General features: G+C 37.7%; 1 protein-coding gene across 1 annotated transcript; it reads left to right on the top strand.

Annotated features, from left to right (window-relative positions):
• Nucleotides 1-18: 18 nt before the first annotated feature.
• Nucleotides 19-20,147, top strand: LOC115420814 (protein kinase C alpha type-like). The gene is made up of 2 exons (XM_030136362.1): nucleotides 19-167; nucleotides 18,248-20,147. Exons 1-2 carry the CDS (start codon nucleotides 30-32, stop codon nucleotides 18,410-18,412), a joined length of 303 nt encoding a protein of 100 aa, XP_029992222.1. The 5' UTR covers nucleotides 19-29; the 3' UTR covers nucleotides 18,413-20,147.
• Nucleotides 20,148-20,690: the final 543 nt, after the last annotated feature.

Genomic DNA, 20,690 nt, shown 5'->3' with positions numbered 1-20,690 from the left:
TCACCTTTGGCTCTTTTCATGAGCAGCTGATGACCAAGCACCCGTCCAAGCGTCTAGGCTGCGGCCTCGAAGGAGAGAGGGACATTAGAGAACACGCTTTCTTTAGACGTATCGACTGGGAACGCCTGCAGAACAGGGAAATACAGCCGCCCTTCAAGCCCAAAGTGGTGAGTCCTGAACGCACACATTTACACAACATGCATGGATACATTTGGATGTCACTGTCCAGACCAGTTGAGACTGTGGTCAAAGTTATCGATCAGGGGAATGTACGGTGGCTGACAAGGGCCAAACATATTGCAATGGCCAGTGGCATCTCAGTTGGAGGAAAACAGCTGCAAGTACAGAAACGATGCAAATTCACAAACTCAAACACAAGTCTAAACGAGGTACAAAAAGAGGAACGTGGTGCAAATGAAAAAATGTGCTGCAAGACACAAAAACAAATGCATAATCATCAAATGCTCTGCAAATAAAGAAACGATGTAAGCCAAGAAAACATCTGCAAACGAAAAACGCTGCATAACCAGTCAGTACAACAGAAGTGCTCCAAACCTGTAGGGGGCGCTGTCAGCAAAACAGCTCAATGCAAAGACACACAGGATGGAGAAGGAGAGGAAGAACAGCTGACTGACAGTGTTTCAGACTACAGTGGGAATAAATTAACCCTTTCATGCACGAATTATGAGAACCTTCATCAAGATTTTTTTCCTGAGTGTTTTATTCCTCTTTAGGCATGAAAAAACAACGCGATTGAAAATTTCTTATGAAAAATACATAGATTTTAAAAAGTAAAAAAAAAAAAAAAAAACCATTTAAAAAAAAATAGTAATAATAATTTTAAAAAAATTCTTAGGAACCTATTTTTCATGAAGTTGCAACAATGTCCACTCAGCTGGACACCATGCATTTAATTTTTGAAGTGAAGAAACATGCATTTACTGATAATTGCATGAAAACTATAACTATTACACTCAGGGGAGATCTACACAATGTTACCAATCCATGTCAGAAACGATATGTAAAGTCTTAAAACTTTAATAAAGATATGTATTAAAAAAAAAAAAAAAAAAAAATCCATGAATATACAAGAGAACAGCTGTAGAATAACTGTCCGCTATAGTGACCACTATGCATGAAAGGGTTAAAGTTACAGCATAGCGCGGTCATGTGACTTTTATTAGATTCTATTTGACACTAGTCTTTTATCTATAAACGCTGCCCCCTACAGGTTTGGAGCACTTCTGTTGTACTGACTGGTTATGCAGCGTTTTCGTTTGCAGATGTTTTTTTTGGTTTGCGTCGTTTCTTTGTTTGCAGAGCATTTGATGATTATGCATTTGTTTTTTGTTTCTTGCATTTTTTCATTCGCACCACATTCCTCTTTTCGTACCTCGTTTAGACTTGTGTTTGAGTTTGTGAATTTGTATCGTTTCTGTACTTGCAGCTGTTTTCTCTGAACTGAGACGCATCGGGCCGTTGCAATGTGTTTGGCCCTTGTCAGCCACCGTAGGAATTTATTATTTTAGTTCTTCGTGTCACAGAGGGTATATTTCTGCTGCTCATGTTCCCTTTTTTTTTTCCCTGTAGCGCAGGTACATTTTTGTGCCTATTTTAGTATTTTGTTTGCTTCCTAAGCATCACATTTAGAAGAAAAACACAGTAGGAAAGTCACTTGCAATGCCACAGTGCTTGAAATCACTAAATACCTGACGTACCCCAGTATGCCTCCAGTCCTTGCACGCAACCCCCTTGGGTGTAGTTTGTGCTCTCACCATGGGTCACCTTATTAGCACCCTCTGCCTCACTGCCATTGTGTTTGGGTCCTTTAACTCTGTTTGTACTACAGAAGCAGTGCCATCCTTTTGTTTTGTTTGGGCCAGAAGCTTTCAACAATATATTTCAGAATGTAGCCAGACTGTACATGAGATCTAATTAAATAAAGGAAAAAAAAAGATGTTAGAAATTGCAGTCCACGTCATGTAGTAATTAATGGAAATGGGTTTCATATTACCATGTCTTAGAACATAGTAGGGCATTAGTGACTTCAGATTTTTTTCAGTCGAGTCGACTGTTCGTATGATGGACATTGTCACATTGACAGCGGAGGAACAACACAGACACACAGCCGTTCAACAATGAGCAACTTGTACTAACGTTCACTGGAACATGAACAATGTACAGTATAAGAGCAGGATAAAAAAACAAAGACACAAGTATCAGCAGTCCTTCTCAGACATTTAACCAGAGCAAAACATAGGCTAACACCTTGAATTTTCTTTTAAATTTTAGTGAACAACATAAAATGGGAAAAGGTTAAGACAATGGCAGCCATGACACCACAGTATGTTAGAGAAAAGACTGCATTGTCTGAACTAGAAGCACTCGAAGAGCGCAGACCTCCGCCAAGGCAGATCAGTGCCCCCCCCCCACCTCCACACCCTCAATCACCACTAAAATTTAATCGTTTGTTCCTTGTGCCAGTATCAACATTTCCTGAAATTTTCATCCAAATCTGTCCATAACTTTTTGAGTTATCTTGCACACAGACAGACAGACAAACAGACAAACCAACGCCGACAAAAACATAACCTCCGTAGCGAAGGTAATGAAATAGATGAAAAGAATAATCCAAACACACTGTCTGTCCATATTATTATTCAGTATTGGTTGTGCTTACATCAGGGGTGTCAACTCATTTTAGTTCAGGGGCCACATTACCCTAATATGATCTGAAGTGGGCCGAACCAGTAAAATAATAACAATGAAAAAAGTAAATAACATTATGATAATTTTTTACATCTACAACATTTCCTTAAAAATCTGAATAACATGAACAACTTGAAATGCCTTAAGAAAACCATGCTAAAAAAAAGTGCAATTTTAACAATATTCTGCCTCAGTTTATCAGTTTATCATTTATACATGTGCATAACAACTTACATTATTATTACAAATACACAAAACATTTAGCAACAGGCAGAATGTTGGTAAAATTGCATTTACTCATAATAATAATAATAATAATAATAATAATAATAATAATAATAATAATAATAATAATAATAATAAAAAATCACACTTATACAGCACTTTTTTGGACACTCAAACACACTTCACAAACAAAGAAAGCAAAAGGAACATTCTCTTAATACTTTTCAGGTTGTTCATATTTTTTTCAGATTATTTACATTTTTTGTAAAAAGGATAATTTGTTATGCATACATTTCATGTAACTTTACTTTTTTACACTTAAGCAAAGCTAAAATCTGCTGTTGTCTATTATTTATAGGATATTATGATACTATTTTACTGGTCTGGCCCAATTGAGATCTAATTGCTCTGTATGTGGAACCTGAATTAAAAGGATATTTTTACACCATTGATTGTTAATATCTTCAGTGTAATTTTTGCATTTCACAAATTCATCTACGGGCCAGACTGGACCCTTCGACGGGCCAGATTTGGCCCCCGGGCCACATGTTTGACACCTGTGGCTTACATGGTTAACAGAACATTACATAGACCATAGTTTTTCTAGATCACAGTCAGTTTAGTTCCTACTCTGAGTCGTCTTCTTCCTTCAGTCTTGGCCTTACACTAGTGATGTGCAGGTCGGTGTATTTTTTTTTTTTTTCTAACTCGCTTTTTTAAAATTTATTTTACCTTTATTTAACCAGGAAGTTCCACTGAGATTAGGAATCTCTTTGCAAGGGAGACCTGGCCAAGGTAGCAGCCATACAAAGTCCAAAACAACATAAAACACATACATGATACACAATGAACTATAAAACACACCTAACAACTATTCAACCATAATGTCATCAAGAAAACAGTGACATTCCTCCTACACTGCATTCTCCATGATACTTTTAAAATCATTTAAAATCAGCTTTTGTGGATTATGTGACCCACTCCACAAATAAAGTGACATTGTTTGGACCTGACCCGGGTCTGCTGATCTGCACATCACTACCTGCCGCTCCATGTTTCATGTAGAAAGATGAGAGTATCGACATGCGCTGAATGAAGGCTCGTGTTGGTCGGGTTGATGGAAGGGAGAGAGAGAATAACACATGACTAGTCAACTCCTCCAAAGTAATGTCGACTTGTGCCACAGACGTCGACGCATCGACAAGTACAAGTAGACATAGTGCCTGCCATTACTCACATTAACTCAATTCTTACAATAAATAAATAAACAAGATGAAATGAATCCAATTGAGCTGAATGTATGTGCACAAATGAGAAAACATGTGCTTATTACTGGTTATACTTTTAACTATTTTCACTTATTATTACTGGAACATGCATTTTCTATCATTTTTGTAAATCACTACAAAAAGAAAACTGAAAAACACAACAAAATGCATTAGAATTGCTCCTCGCAGCACCGGTTCAGTCCGGTTTAAAGGGAATAACTGGCTCTCCTACTCTCAACAAATCCTATTTAAAGACAAAAACTACAGTGTTACAGTGCTGCCTCTCTTACCCCACTAAAGCAGGCTGGTGAGTATATTCAGCTGCAGATAATAAGAGGAGTACACATGGGCTGAATCAAAATAAACAACTGTAAGAGCCAATAATGATGGAATATTTCAACCAACATGATATGATGGCTCATTTCTGTGCAGATGCAGAAGAACCCAGCACACACGAACACAGAAAACCCGGAACAGGTAGCTGAATTGTATCATAATGTTGGTCTGGGACTACAGTACAAATAATAATAATAATAATAATGATAATAATGATAATAATAATAATAATAATAGCACATGCTGTATATGAACAGTCATTGCATGTAACTACCTACCAGCCCACATGCAATAACCATAGTAGGTAATCCAGGATAATAACTTCAGTGTAAATACAAGATATACAGGATGTCTCAAAAAAACTATACATTTTGAAAAATTAACCTCAGTTCCGCATTTGATAATTTTTGAATTTTTTTTATGGACGTCAATAGGTAGGGGATTGGTGGATATTGGTCCAAATTTACAGACCCAGGTTTTCATGCACGAGTGAGCAGGGGAAAATTGCGCAATCCAAGTTAACTGGTTGCGTGAGGTAGCGGTGGGATTTAAATCCAATCAAAGGTCATGGGAGGGGACAATGGGCGTCCATCTTGTTTTCCACAAAATTGCCAGGTTCAACTTGTTTAGGCGTGGAAATGTCACTGAGGACAGGCCAAGTTAGGGTTAGGGTTAGGGTTAACCCAACAAGTTGAATTAACATTGAAAGGCAGGAACAGTTGCCATAGGTAAAGAAATGAAATTGACATGGTGGCCAAAGTGTTAATGCTGTAACCTGGCAATTTTGTGGAAAACAAGATGGATGCCCATTGTCCCCTCCCATGACCTTTGATTGGATTTAAATCCCACTGCTGCTTCGCAGTTTTAACTTGGATTGCTCAATTTACCCCTGCTCACTCATGCATGAAAACCAACGTCTGTAAATTTGGACAAATATCCACCAATCCCCTACCTACTGACGTCCATAAAAGAAAACTCCAAAAATTATCAAATGCGGAACTGGGGATAATTTTTCAAAATGTATAGTTTTTTTGATACACCTTGTATATAGTAAATAATAGCACTGTGTATTATTAAGTCCTATTGTAGAACTGCATTACAGTAGTCACTTTTCCATTGGACATCTGTGCAAAACTTTACTGATATTCACTAAATGTCGAAAAAACACAAGTGTGTAATGTCGTTTTTCCATTAAATCACAGATGCGATAATTATTTATTATCGTGAGATAACACAAGAGGGCATTCCATAAACATGGTGACAAATATAAATATCTGTTGTTTTGAATCTAGATGCTTGTTACCATCTATCCCATATTAAGTTAAAAAATGATTGGGTTTCGTCGTGTGTCCACACATATCGTGCGACGTTTGTTTTAAAACTCTTCTTCGCTTCTTGTAAAATCCATCAACATCCTTTTTTTTGTGTTTATTCGACTCTAGTCGCACAAAAAGGTCTTTCCATTGCAGTTTTGTGTGATATATACATTTTGCTACACCTGAAAAACCACCTCTTACAAGCGACAAAATTTCATTGAAAAACAAGTGTTTTGGCAAATTTGTCATTTTTCCGTTAGGCAAATTTTGATGCACAAGTTATATTTGAGGGTAAATGGAACAGCGACTAGTGTGTCAAGAATTCCTGATGTAATTTGACAACATTTCATTGTAACATTTCCAACAACAGTAGTCGCTTTTCCATTGACCCTCAAATTGTGCAAATATAACCTGCACATAAAAATTTCCCTAATGCAAAAACGACAATTTTGCTAAAAGTCATTTTTCGATTTAAAGTTTTTGCGCTGGCAAGAGGTGGTTTTTCAGGCATAGCACAAATGGTATATCACGCAAAACTACAAAACTAGAGTCAGGTGAATAAAAAAAAACGGATGTTGACTGACGTTACAACAAGCGAAGAAGAAACATGTTGCGGTGTGTGTGGACACACCAGGAAACCCAATCATTTTTTAATTTAGTACGAGATAGAGGGGTAATATAGTAATAAGGAATATATCTGTAAATCAACACCATATTTACGTTCATTGCCATGTTTATGGAATGATTTCTCGTGTCATCTTGCAATAATAAATAAACAAATCATAGCATTTGTGATTTAATGGAAAAACTGACATTACGCACTTCTGTTTTTTTGACATTTAGTAAATGTTGGTAAAGTTTTGCGCAGATGTCCAATGGAAAAGCGACTAGTGTCTGATAGTAGTGCCGAAATGCATTAAAGAAAAAGGATCACATGTGGGAAAATCTAATTGCACTGTAGTTATGGACTGCGTTTTAGAACCCAGAGAGGTATAAATTCAGCTTTCCTGTAATTGTGGGTAGAGATGGGACTGGAGGAGTGATCAGAAAACTAGGAATCTAGAGGAGCAGGTTGGAACTGAGTCAAATGGCAGTGACTATAGGCAGGCGATTGGTGGAGGTCCAGGGGTGGGATAACTTCAGAAACAGTGAATACTGGCAGAAAACAGTCAGACGGGAGGGTTTGAAACAGTCCGCTGAAGGTGAGCAGTGGAGAACAGGCTCATTTACTGTGGCGTGAATGTGGGTAAACAGCAAGCAGGTAAAGCAGATGAATAAAACAAGGTGATACAGGGGGTGGGGAGCTGGAGAGGAACTGTGACAGAAAATAATTTACTTTTTTTTATTTAGACAAGGAAATTGATGATACTGTGACCAGTATATGTAGAAAAAAGAAGGTACTATCAGTCATCAGCTTAATGATCTTAGGAGAAAGACAAAAAAAGGCAATAGTGTGTCTTAGGATGACTGACAAATTAATGTTTATTTAATTTGTACAAATCAGTCATGTTAATCTGATTTGTCATTATTTGCTGAACTGTTCTCATCATCACACTCATATTTGTCAAAATTAGATCAATCTTGCCACAGATATTCAAAGTATCCAAGTGTTCATTTAACAATTTTAACACAAATGAACACCTAACAAATCTACTCAGTAGTGAGGGACAGTCCACCACAGCGTTTCCAGGAGTGATCTGTGTAAAGAGACCTTTTACATTTGTTATTGTTTTGTATTTATAACCAAAGGAGGATTTCTAAAGGCTAATGTCAGAACAATAATTTGGAGCTGGAAACAGTGAATAGTCAATGAATGAATGAATTAAATCAATAACTGTCTTTGACTTCAGTAGAAACTGTTGAACTTAACATTTGTGTGAACAACAAATGGAAATGGACGTGAACTGACTGTAAAAAATCTAGGTTGGAGTTATTATCATGTTTTTTTTAACTATTATATTTCCTCAAAGTCAGTTTCCAGTTGAGAGGCCTAATAATAGCCATCAGCGGCTGTCGTTCTGCCAGTGCCAACACTTTGTAAAACATCCTAAAGAATAATAAAAAAAGAATGAGTTTTTGACATGAGCAGCATCAAATCCTAAGCTTCGTGTGTACACTTGACTGCATTCAACACACGCTGCACGTACAGTTTATATTTTCCTTTAAAACAATGTGCTGTATATCCTTCCCAGACTGGATGGCTACGTACAGATACAGTAAAACAGCTTCACACAACAAACGTAATTGTTGCATTAAACAGAGACTAAAGTGAGTATGATGTCAAGTGACCCAAGATATGAAACATTATATTGCAGTAGCAGAGCCACAACACAGCTGTAACCTAGGCTGCACATGATATGTGTTATATGGGCCATAAGTAATTTCAAAGCATTGCCCCTGGATGTATAATTAATGGAACATTGATTTATTATAAATGCACAGCTCTTATAGCTCACATTTTGCTGCCGAGTACGAAGCAATTTTGCAAATCCCTTGGGTCTACGCATGATCATGAGGATCTGTGCTGTCCTGTATCTGCATACATGTGCACAAGTACACACACACACACACACAGATATATACATACATATATAGATATACATATATAGATATATATATACAGAATCCTACAGGGTTCATCTACATTAACTTTCTAAAAAGAGGCAGGGATGTGAAGTAGGTCACGTAGTGTCTTGTGCATGTGTTTGGTAGTGTTTGAGTGTGTGTCTGTGTGTGTGTTCCTCCATATTCAGTTTACTAAATTGTAGTTCTCCTCTGTTTCACCCCTAAGGGCTCCGGTACCTCTAATAAGGTGAATTCTGGCCTCTTTGCCTTGGTAGTCCCCTGCTGAGTGGACGTGCTGAAATAGTCTTGTTTGCTTTCCATGTCTATATGTGGGGGTTCATAGATAGATATGTGGTGAAAATTTAAGAAAATAAATGTTTGCAGACTTAGAAAAGCAGGGGTGTTACACATTTTTGCATGTACACCATGTAGGTGTGTCTGTTTGCTGTATATGAATACAAGTTTGTTGATGTGTAGGGAGAAAATCACTTACATATTCTGTGCTTGTATATTATGCTATCGCAGAATTTAAGAAAGATATATGCATGGAAATATGCATGTACTCTGCAAAGTGCATAGTTTGCATGAGTTTTATTGGAAAAAGAGGAGAGAGATGAGAAGAGAGAACCACCGTAACCTACTCCGTAATGATCAATGTCCATCTCACTGTTCCATGTAATACAGTGATGGTGTTTCTGAGTCCATTACCACCAAATAGCAGTCATTATACATCTCCCTCTCACTGTTTGCAAGGTCTAACCCTGTCTCTTCAATCCAGTCCACCTCCTCCACCTTTCTCCTTGTGCATCTATCCCTCGCTCAATCTCACTTCATCCGCCTGTGACAGCTGTGGAATTGCAATCAATACACTGGCTGCACCCAGCTGAGTGATTCTAACCACCTGTGTCTGTTGGAGCAGGGCTTCAGACAGCACATAGGACAAAGTGTGTGGGATAGCATGAGTGTCAGGGCAGGCTCAGTGTTGATCCATATTTATAGTGCTGGATGCTCTCAGTGTGCATCCATTGACTGCAGGTAATAAACAAGCACACACAGCATAATTAAATGTCAGACAGATCGACATACGCATGTAAAGTGTTGGGTATGAAATTAGGTGACTTTCATAAGAACATCCGAGTCATGCCCCGATATTTCACACCCACTTGTGGATGGCTGACCATCGTTATGGCTAAAGGCAGCAGGGAGGTATGGAGAAAGTAGGTCAAATAGGAAAGCTGCTGATTTATAGTGATGGAGCAGTGAATGGAGGGAGGGGGCAGAGCAAAAAAAAAAAAAAAAAACAGGGGGAGGACTTAGTCACTTCTCAAAAGTCTTGGAACATTGTTCAAGGAAGGGTTGCGCATGCCTGATGGGATACATGGACGCAGACACCAACACGCACACACATATTACACACGCTCAAAAAATGATGGGAATATGGATGAGTTGTGAGTCACTGTAGCTGTAAGAGAAGGCACAGATTGGACTGAGCATGTTTGCCTTTCCTCTTTTAGCTCATGGTACATAAGAGGCAATATTTGTGTTTGTTTATGTGTTTTTAACAATTATTTGGTTTCTATGCACTGTTTAATTCATGCAATCTCATGTGTGTCTTTTTTTTTTTTTCACTTTTGTATATTCAAGTCCATACAGTAACTTTGAATTACACAGAATATATTTTATTTTATTTTATTTTTTTATTAGCAGGGACAATACACATTAATCAACATTGCTGTAAATAGATCAGACATTGTACTGCATCATCCCAAAAAAACAAAATTAAAGCATTTAGGTTACAATTACATTTGAGTTTTAAGTTAATCAGGAGAGTTAACATCTGGAAGGACAAACTCTGTGGATAAAGTGTGTGCAGCAGCCCAGTGAATAGTCTGTTATGCACTGATTTATGTCTTTTTCTTTGTCCGTTAATTAGTAGGCCTTTTAAACTAAATAGTTAGAAGAAAAACCCAGAGGGTGCGTTTCAGAAAAACCTGTAATACATTTACAGATTCATGTATTAAGCTGTAATTCTGGATCAGCGCATGAAAAATACTGCTGTCCTACTGTTACTAGTGTCTGTCTCTCAAAGGATCATAAAATGCATGTCAGTTTCAGATTAATGATGATATCCTGTAGCCTACTGTTACTGACAAGACAACAGTTTAACAAAACAAAGCGTCAAGAGATTATGACAACAACAGAGAGTTTTCCATTCCAGTAGCTTCAGGGAGAGAGAGAGTGAAAGAGAGAGAGAGAAATAGTCTTGGCACAACTCTTAATGGAGGAAGGTACTCATTTATCATCCTAAGTAGCTGAGTGTTCTTTTAATATGCTTGAGTGCAGAGGCGTACACGTCTGTATGTGTGCTGAGAGAGGGAGAGAGATTAAAGATGAGCAAAAGTAGGTCAAAAACCCATGTAGGACACTATGTCACTGTGTATGGGAGGCTGTATCAGCAGCATAATAGCTTTGGTCTCATCCCATAAGGTTTGGCTGAATCATACAATGAGAAATTGGACCCAAAGGCGTGCTTTTCCAAAAGGGCATGTTTAACTCTATTAACATCTCTCACTGCACCGGTCAGTATACATGACAGATTTTTAGAATACCACGCCACGGTTCATTGGTTAATTGTTTTATTATATTCCTGCTGAGCTTATCTCTTAGGGGCGGATCTGCTAAGATTCCAATTCGCAATGTAGAATTTTGCGCGTGGGGTTGAACCACGGTTTGCAGGTGATTTACGAAGAGTGGTTGCGTAAACGACAAAAGGTGCAAACATGTTGGAGACGCCTATTTAAATGAGGGTTTTTCGTGTTTTTTGTAGTTTGTATTTGTATTTATTTATTTAGTTACAGGACAGTGTGTATTGGCATTAGTTACAAAGAATAAGATTCATGCACCAGATTTAGCAGAGAAGCTAATTTCCATCTGTTGTCCTGGACGAACGATTGCTGATTTGCTGCATAGTGAGTTTGGAAAGACGGAAGCGCGAAGCTAAATTCGACCCTATAGAATTAGAGGTGTTGGTAGATGAAGCAAATAAATACTTAAATGAACTACGGCAAAGAAATCTGACGATCGCACAAAGGAACGCTACATGGGAGAAAATCTGTGAAAAAGTACAGGGGGGGAAGCAAAATTTACAATGAACATTTAGTTGTTTTTTCTCAGCAGGCACTACGTCAATTGTTTTGAAACCAAACATATATTGATGTCATAATCATACCTAACACTATTAACCATACCTTTTCAGAAACTTTTGCCCATATGAGTAATCAGGAAAGCAAACGTCAAAGAGTGTGTGATTTGCTGAATGCACTCGTCACACCAAAGGAGATTTCAAAAATAGTTGGAGTGTCCATAAAGACTGTTTATAATGGAAAGAAGAGAATGACTATGAGCAAAACTATTACGAGAAAGTCTGGAAGATACTATTAAGGAAGAATGGGAGAAGTTGTCACCTGAATATTTGAGGAACACTTGCACAAGTTTCAGGAAGCGTGTGAAGGCAGTTATTGAGAAAGAGGGAGGACACATAGAATAAAAACATTTTCTATTATGTAAATTTTCTTGTGGCAAAAAATTCTCATGACTTTCAGTAAACTAATTGGTCATACACTGTCTTTCAATCCCTGCCTCAAAATATTGTAAATTTTGCTTCCCCACCCTGTAAATACTGTTGGTAAAACGATGCAAACAGTGGATGAAGAGAAAAGAAGATATGAAGCGAGCTGAAGAAGAACAAAAGAAAAATGGCGTATAATAGAACGTCAGTGAATAAAACAGGTGGGGGTGCAATGGATGAGATGCCTCTGACCAGCACTGAGGAGCATTTGCATTTGACCGACTCCAGATCTGCTCTGACTTCCTCCAACAGCTACAAAACAAGGCTGGATAGGCCATATGTTTTAATGAGTGTTTTCTCATTCATTCCAAAAATGGTCACACGAGGGTAAAAAATGCGTTCTCTGCATCTTGTTTCAGCGTTTCAACATCTCATTCTTGCGACAATAACCGCAGCCATGTGTGCACATTACGCATACAAACCCTTTGCACTTCCCTTTGTGACGTGTCAAATGTAGACGCAGTTTCTATCAGCAAAATTGCTTTTGGGTTTGATAAATCACTTTGTGTGTGCTAAATTAATTTATTTACATTGACATTACAGGTTAACACCCTATATTACATATTCATTGTGGCAAACGTACTAACTGGTTGCAAACCACTATTTTGCACCTTTGAAAGACGCAACCCTTAGTGCGCACTGTTAGTAAATCAATTTGTACATTTTTTGTGTGTGCAATGAGTTTGCACACATTTTTATACATGCAAACCTTTAGTACAGTGGTTCCCAACCTTTTTTTGTTTGTGACCCCATTTTAACATCACAAATTTCTGGTGACCCCAGACATTCAAAACTGAAATGTTTTTTGCGAAAATTAATTTGTTTTTGATCATGTAATAGTTTGCTATATTATGTTGCAAATAAACATTCCTTTTAGATGACATTTTGTCTATATAATGTATATTATTACAGACAAAGGCAGAAAAGCCAGGTGTAGATTACTGCACAAAGTGAGAATTTGATTTTCCTTGGTCAGGATATGTACAGTCAGTCCAGCTCGTATTTACAAGGCTGACAATTAATACTGAACAAACAAGAACTCAAACTATGAATTGTGAAAGAGCTGCAGCATCTGAAACTGACCACAATGAACATTTGAAAGATAAGCAGTACCACAGTGCTTCAGTTTCAGCTTCAGAGTTTGTCATGTCTGTTATGGATTGGTATTGTCTCTGTCAACTCATCAAATAGTTTTTATTGGTAAGTTTTTAGTTTTTATCAATTACTAGAAATACAGGCGACCCCAAAGTTGGAAAACAGTGCTTTAGTAGATCCGGCCTATAGTATGTTTTGCGCAGACACTTTTAGGAACAAGAGGCCAGTGTCACACAGAGTAAGTGAATTCCGATCCAGAAGGGAACATTTTGGCACTTGCTATCGTGTGTGTGGAGGTCAGAGTGAGATATGTTTGCTCCACTTGAGCGATGGATGGTCAATGATGGATAGAAGAAGACAAGTAGACACAGAGACAGCAGTTAAAGGAAGCTGGCTATTACCGATCAGGTTTCTGCTGCTCTGTTGTGTGAAAGAGTACATTCAAGATGGAAGACAACATACACACACACACATCACATCACATTGTCTCCCTGTCTTGAAGTGTGCGTCCCTCTTTCGGCAGACTCTGACAGTGGTAGTGGCTTAGAGCGAACGTCACCGGTATGTGACAGCAGTCAGATGAGGAGGCTTTAGAAAACCTCACACATAGACAGACACACGGAGCGTCGGTGTCACAGTGTTTTTATGTTCTCTTGTGCTCACTTATGTTAAATCACCTGACACTGTTTTGTCTGGCCTCACCGATAGAAAAACAAAAATAGGAATGTCTGACGCTTTGTACTGCAACATGCTTAAGCTGCAAATATGGATAGACGTGCCTAAACAAAGACAAGCACGATGGATCACATTGACAATAATGGAAATACAAACAAATATACATAAACAGACTGTAAATGTAGGTCAGCTAAAGCCAGGTCACAGCTGGTTCTTGTAATGCAACGCCAACAATTATAAGAAGAGCAGACAATAACGAAGGGCTCTTTTTACCTCCGGCAAGGAGGTTATGTTTTTGTCGACGTTGGTTTGTCTGTCTGTCTGTCTGTCCGTGTGCAAGATAACTCAAAAAGTTATGGACGGATTTGGATGAAAATTTCAGGAAATTTTGATACCAGCACAAAGAACAAATCATTAAATTTTGGTGGTGATCGGGGGGGGGGGGGGGGTTGGGGGGGCATTGATCTGCCTTGGCAGAGGTCTGCGCTCTCCGAGTGCTTTTCTAGAAAAGACAGCGCAGACCTCCGCCAAGGCAGATCAGTGCCCCCCTCCCCGATCACCACCAAAATTTAATCATTTGTTCCTTGTGGCAGTATCAACATTTCCTGAAATTTTCATCCAAATCTGTCCATAACTTCTTGAGTTATCTTGCACACAGACAGACAGACAAACAGACAGACAAGCATGGGGGGGCACCAATCTGCCTTGGCAGAGGTCTGCGCTCTCTGAGTGTTTCTAGTCTTAAAATGTGGAGGTTTTTTTAATGGTAGAAAAACAACAGATCTGTTTTTCCAGGAAAATCTGTGATCATATTGATGACACCAGCCGAACTTGATGTCTCAAAAAAAAACCTTGTGTCTATCAGTCAGTTCAGCTAAGAAAAACATAACTGTATAACAACTAGAAAATGAACTGGTAATGTGATGCAGAAGCACATGTCAGAAGCTGCCAAGAGGGATGGACTTATAGGAGTGTTTCTACAAATCAATAGATGACAGAAATGTCACTAGAGGAGGTTAAGACACATTAAACCACAACGGCACATGATATTCTTGGACTACAGAGAAGCTACTTTATATTTTGTGGCTAAACCATACAAGTCTACTTCACCATGTTGTCTTTGTTATGCTTTTTTTAATACCTTTGAACAGTAAGAGAAAGGACTGATATAATGTGAAACACTGCTTTTACATTTATGAAAAGCTCTTCTGGTTTAAGTCACCAGCATTTATTTCTATGACAACAGTTCAGAGAAGCTATGGTAGCCATCGCTCTTTTTTCGTATTCACATCAGAGCCTCATAGCTTTTGGCTTCACAGAGTCATACTGACAGCCAGCTGCAGAACAGTACCTCCCGAGGGATCATGAAAGCTTATTAAATGGTGCACTGGGTCCTTCCAAGTGTGTGTTTGTGTATATGTGTGTGGATGTGTGTTTAGGTATGCATCGGTTTGTGCAAGTGAACACAGTGTAGGTGGACTAGCTGATGAGGACAGAGAGGAATAGTTTATGCAGACTTTTGTGTTTCTCCCCCTTCCCCTGTACACTGATTTATTCTAGTCTTTTTTCCAATGAAGATGGAGAATCTCCAACAAAAGATATCACATGACACTTTCGCTATTCTGTAATTTGGGATATTTTAAGGCTACACTTGAGACAAAAACATACATCACCATAAATCAAATTAGCCTGGTGAGACTGTTTCTTTGTTATTACATAGTGTTGTAAACAGGTATCAGATATGTTTGTACCCTTTTGGAAGGACCTGCTAATGTATCTCACAATAAAGCAACAGAAAAGCAATGAAAAATGAATAAAGCTTATAATATGTTGCAGTGGTCCCACAAATCGGCCAATAATTAGAATGATTGCCATAGCAACAGGCTGTGCTGCACTCCACTATCCCGGCAAATGACCAAAATGAAAAAATGTCTACAAGAATAAAAAAAAAGAAGTGTGCAGTATCAACCACCTTAGTGGCACAAACCAATGTCACATGGAATAATAAGGTAATATTTAGTGAAATGCAAATAGCATCCTAAATAATAACTTTAAACTACAAGTAAAAGTAGAGGCTTTCACTTTGAAAGCTGTGGCCATACATGTCAAATGTGGGCTTTAAGATATGCTAAAGCAACAAATTGAGATGCACAGCCACATCCTGAACATGCACAGTACATGACCTTCATTTGCAGAGAAATTCTCTGAAGTGCTAATTCATCCATCACGACACCTCTTTTTTCCAGGTTTCCGATTTCATTTGATTGTCTTTTCATCACAGAATCATTGAACTCTTTTGATCCATCCTGTGAAATACTGACAGCTTGCCTTCTTTATTTTATGACCTTTTGCATCAATACTGTTGATTCTACCAAGTCTAACCATTGCGAGCAGATGAAGGAAAAAAACACCCACATACATACACAACATATATAACAGAGATGTTAGAGGAGCTGCACCACAGCAGGTCTGCAGGTCAGTGTAAACACAGCATGTCTTGTCACAAAGGTGCTGACACCATTTCCTCTCCTAGAAGTATTCATGGGCCTTGTTTAGTAACACTAGAAACTGTTTTGCAGCTGTGCCACTGTTTATTTGTGGTGGTGCATTGTTATTCAGGTGAATGAGATCTAGAGCATGTAATCTGACGATGTTGAAACGACATCCTAGAGGATGTAGCAGTGGGAAAAGTTGGGGATCAGGTGTGAGATGTGTTCTAGTATATTTAAATCCGTCAACAGGGTGAAGTGACAGACCTTAAATAGTACCCTACCAGAATGAAGACAAGTGTTCATAGATAGAAATAAGATGAACTGAGATAAGCATAAATAATCTGTTAGTGAGCTAAACAAATTTTGCTTTGCAGACTTCTTAAAATTTCTTGGTTATTGAAAGATTATAATGGACGTAGTGGAGAAAAGTCAAAGTCATGCTTTAACAACAAAAACAGTTGTTTAGGATGGATTTAAAGGTGGGGTATGAGATCTTAGAAAAACAGTTCGAGCAAGCTACATTTTGAAAATCAATTCAAAAGTCCAATTCACCCGCTCCAGCCCGATCCATGCATACTTCATTCAGTGTCCTCCAACACCCCCACTCTTACAGAACATACCTATGTGACAAACGTTCCTACTGATTTATGTTAGTGACAAAACAATTTTTCGTTGAACTTTCCATCCTAATATAGCTAATAGCCAAGCTCTGGCTTTGTTTCCTGAACAAGTGCTCCAAACCTCTGAGAACGAAGAGGGGGAGGGACAAATGGCAGTTGAGTTTGATAGACATATCACTGTTCAATCATTTCAGTTGGGCACTTAAAATGATTGGATGGTGTTTTTTCAGTCCTGTCCATTCCACAGGTGAATACATTTTTTTATTTTTGTGTTAGAGCATTTAATTAATTGGTTGTAATCGGGGTGTGAAGGGGATTTTTAAACAATATAGTAAAAAAAAACAATGCTCCAGGAAAACATCTCACACCCCACCTTTAAAATTCTTAGGATGAGAAAATTATTTCATTCTTAAAATAAGGAAAATCTTTTGGGATATTTATCAAATGGAGCAGATCATATTCTCACTAAGGCTTCAGAGAGCTGCCTCTACTAAAAGGTGGGAACCTATGTTACCTTTATTGTGGCAATAATAATATTTTTTAGTGATGCCAAACCTCCTGTTGTATATCAAAATGCTGTCATCCTACTTCTGACTAGGAATTATACCTACAGTCTTATATTCTGGAGTGGACATTATCTATTTATTTGCTGTGATTGTTATTATTTTCTTTTATTTCCATCCTATATTGCCTATGGAAGTTTGTAAAAATACACATACAGCTGAGAAAAAGGAAAAGAAGCTATTGAACTGTATTTAAATGTGTACATTGTATTGTACAGATAAAAAAGAAAATCTAATGAAAACTAAGTTTAAAAAAAGGAAGATCAGATTTGTCTGCTGATATATTGTGCAAACCATTGTTTTAAGTTGTTATTAGTTACATCTGGCTCAACATCCTATCTTCTTACGACGGCGTGAGATATATTTTCCCATGGAGCTGAATTATCTATTGAAAAACATGCTCGACCAGGTTGTTTTTCTTTTCTAGAAAAAAACAAATTGTATCCCAGAAACGAGGCCTTTATTCATTCATGAAATTCCTTTTTTGCAGAGCAGATGTAACTTATAATGTTGACAAAGCACATTGTTGTGTTGCCTAGCCCAGTGTGACTATGATGATGTATGTCCTGTGCTTTTGGCTCATTTGTTGAAAACTCCCCGGAAGTGAAAAACCGGATGCATTTTTTCTCAGAATTGCTGTGTGCACACTGATGCTAGTGCTCTGAAATGTCTGTTCCGATTGTTCTGCCTGCTCCGCTCATTCTTTAAATACCTCATTACTAACTGTCTCTCTTCTCTGCCTTTCTTTTGTGCAGTGTGGCAAAGGAGCGGAAAACTTCGACAAGTTCTTTACACGCACCCAGCCTCAGCTCACACCGCCAGACGAGCTGGTTATTGCCAACATCGACCAGGCCGAATTTGCTGGGTTCTCCTTCGTCAACCCACAGTTTGTACACCCGTTGCTCAACGACAGTGAATGAAAAGCAGGAGGAAACTTCGCTGCAGAACCTCCTTACTCACTGCCACCATCTTAACATCTGACCACGACGTGATCAAGGCCCATAAAACGCTTCTATATGTTGGTTTTTATTCATAAGCAGCATTATAGGGTATGCATCTTTGTTCTGTACAATATCTTTTCTGTATAGATTAGATCAATATGAACATTTCTTGGTCACTTCAAGACATAACTCCCTTTAGTTTTATTAAGACACATGTAATGTAGAAATTATTTCCTTTTTAATCTCTATAATTTGTACTGAAGAGCTATTCTAGCAGAAAGCATTGAGACAGAAAGGTGCCAGATTTTGAATATCTGCACCGGAATATATTAGATTACAAAAATATATGAATTCATGCCAATATATAATATATGAAATTGATTAGCATACTAATATTAATGGATTAAGTAGTTCTAGGAAAGAAATACAATGTGGTTGCAAATATCAGTGGATAAACAATCATTATCTACAGATTTAGTTGTTGGATCATAGTTTGCTTCAGCATAGACAATTAACAAAATACACGTTTTATAATGTCTTGAAAAGCCATCGTAGACATTAACAGCCAAATAGAAAGGACAGGCGGTGCAGGCATTGAAATAGCACCTTGTGATTCAATGTTTGTTGTATAATGTTTACAGTTTTTTCCCCATATTTTACAAGGATGGTGTCAGATTCTGTCTTAGTAGAAATGATCCTATATAATGATCCGTTTTCGATGTGTGTAGCAGATCAACAAAAAAATGAAGAGTTAATAGAATTGAAAATGTGCAGCCTGTAGAATGCATATATGTGAGTTAGATAGGTATTAGAATATGTCAGGATTAGACCCAACTTGACAAACTTAGCCTATCTTAACTGTTGTTATCCTATTTTGCCTGGTTTTATAATACCCACGTACCTGTTTCCTAGCCCTTCCTTGAGCTGCAGATTGTAATTTCCCTTTGTTTATCAATTTGTGCCCACCATGTGGACACCATAAACAGTGGTCATATTAGTGGCAGACTATTCTTTTGTCTACCTTTAAAAAATGAAACCTATAAAGTTTACAGAATGTCATGTTTTGACAACGCTCAGTGTTAACCACTGTGTCTGTCCCACTCTATAATATACCCAAAATGACAAAGCCTATACATTGATCATAAAGGTCTTAACAGAAACAATACGGCATTTCCATACTGTGTTTCAATTCATTTTTTTTTACCATAACGTCAGCTGGTGTCATTGTTTATTCACCTTCCAGCATTGAAGAGCAGAGTTAATACATTTGTCATGCTTCTTGGGTACAGACGATGCAACTCAGAAATACTTTTGCAGAAAGTAACATTTCTTATGACTCTTTGTTGGCCTGAGATTAAACTCTTTTGTTGAGGAGTGCGTCAACATAATCATTATTAGCAGAATCTCTTTTTGTGGTTTTTTTTTTTTTTTTGCATCCCTGTTTTTGTTCCTTTAATTTTTTACATTAAAATAGATTAGTTTCTACTCTCTTCCTTCTCATACATATTTTTCCATTAGAACAGAAATATTTTAATGTATCAAATCAGTGTATAACAACTCCTTTGTAAATAATCATGAGTTATTTAAAAAGAGCATAGCAAGTTACAGTTTTTATACCAACACCTGAATGTGCTTTTATTACATCAATTAGATAATCCAATATTTGTATGTGTAAAAAAAAAAAAAAAAAAAGAAAAAAAAAAGAAAAAAAAAATGCAAAAAAAATAAACAAAACAAAAAATACCCAGTACAAATCAACTACTAACAACTGGATGTCTTTAATGGAGTCCAGATTTAGCAAGTTGTGTGACTTGTTTTGGAAGATTTATCAAAGCTATTTTTTTTAATCATATCAATGACTGCAACTTGTGTGTTGACTGGATGTGTGTTAGGCCGTTGACCGTCCCTCTGTATCTGCATGCTGTTGGTAGGCACCATTAATGCACGTGATCAGCTAAATGCTGCATGCTACTAAATATGAAACCCCAAAGAGTTACAACTTTAAAGTGATGCTCCATTACAAGTCTTACTTTACAGCTAAGAGTCACCCCATGCAGTCTGAGAACAGTGGGTGCGCTCAACTTTAAATTATGTCGATAACAATGGACTTCAATAGTAACAATTTTTCAGTGTCAGTGGAAATATCAACTTGCTCATAATCCATGTCTTCCTGTGTATTATTGGCATGTTTTAACCCGGCTATGCCGATGAGAGGTGCGGATTTGATACTCTCTAAAACTTATACAGAGTATTACCA

Source organism: Sphaeramia orbicularis, chromosome 1 (genome assembly GCF_902148855.1).
Source record: "Sphaeramia orbicularis chromosome 1, fSphaOr1.1, whole genome shotgun sequence".
Classification (NCBI taxonomy): domain Eukaryota; kingdom Metazoa; phylum Chordata; class Actinopteri; order Kurtiformes; family Apogonidae; genus Sphaeramia; species Sphaeramia orbicularis.
Note: the sequence above shows the minus strand (reverse complement) of the source record. Positions and strands in the feature narration are given on the sequence as shown.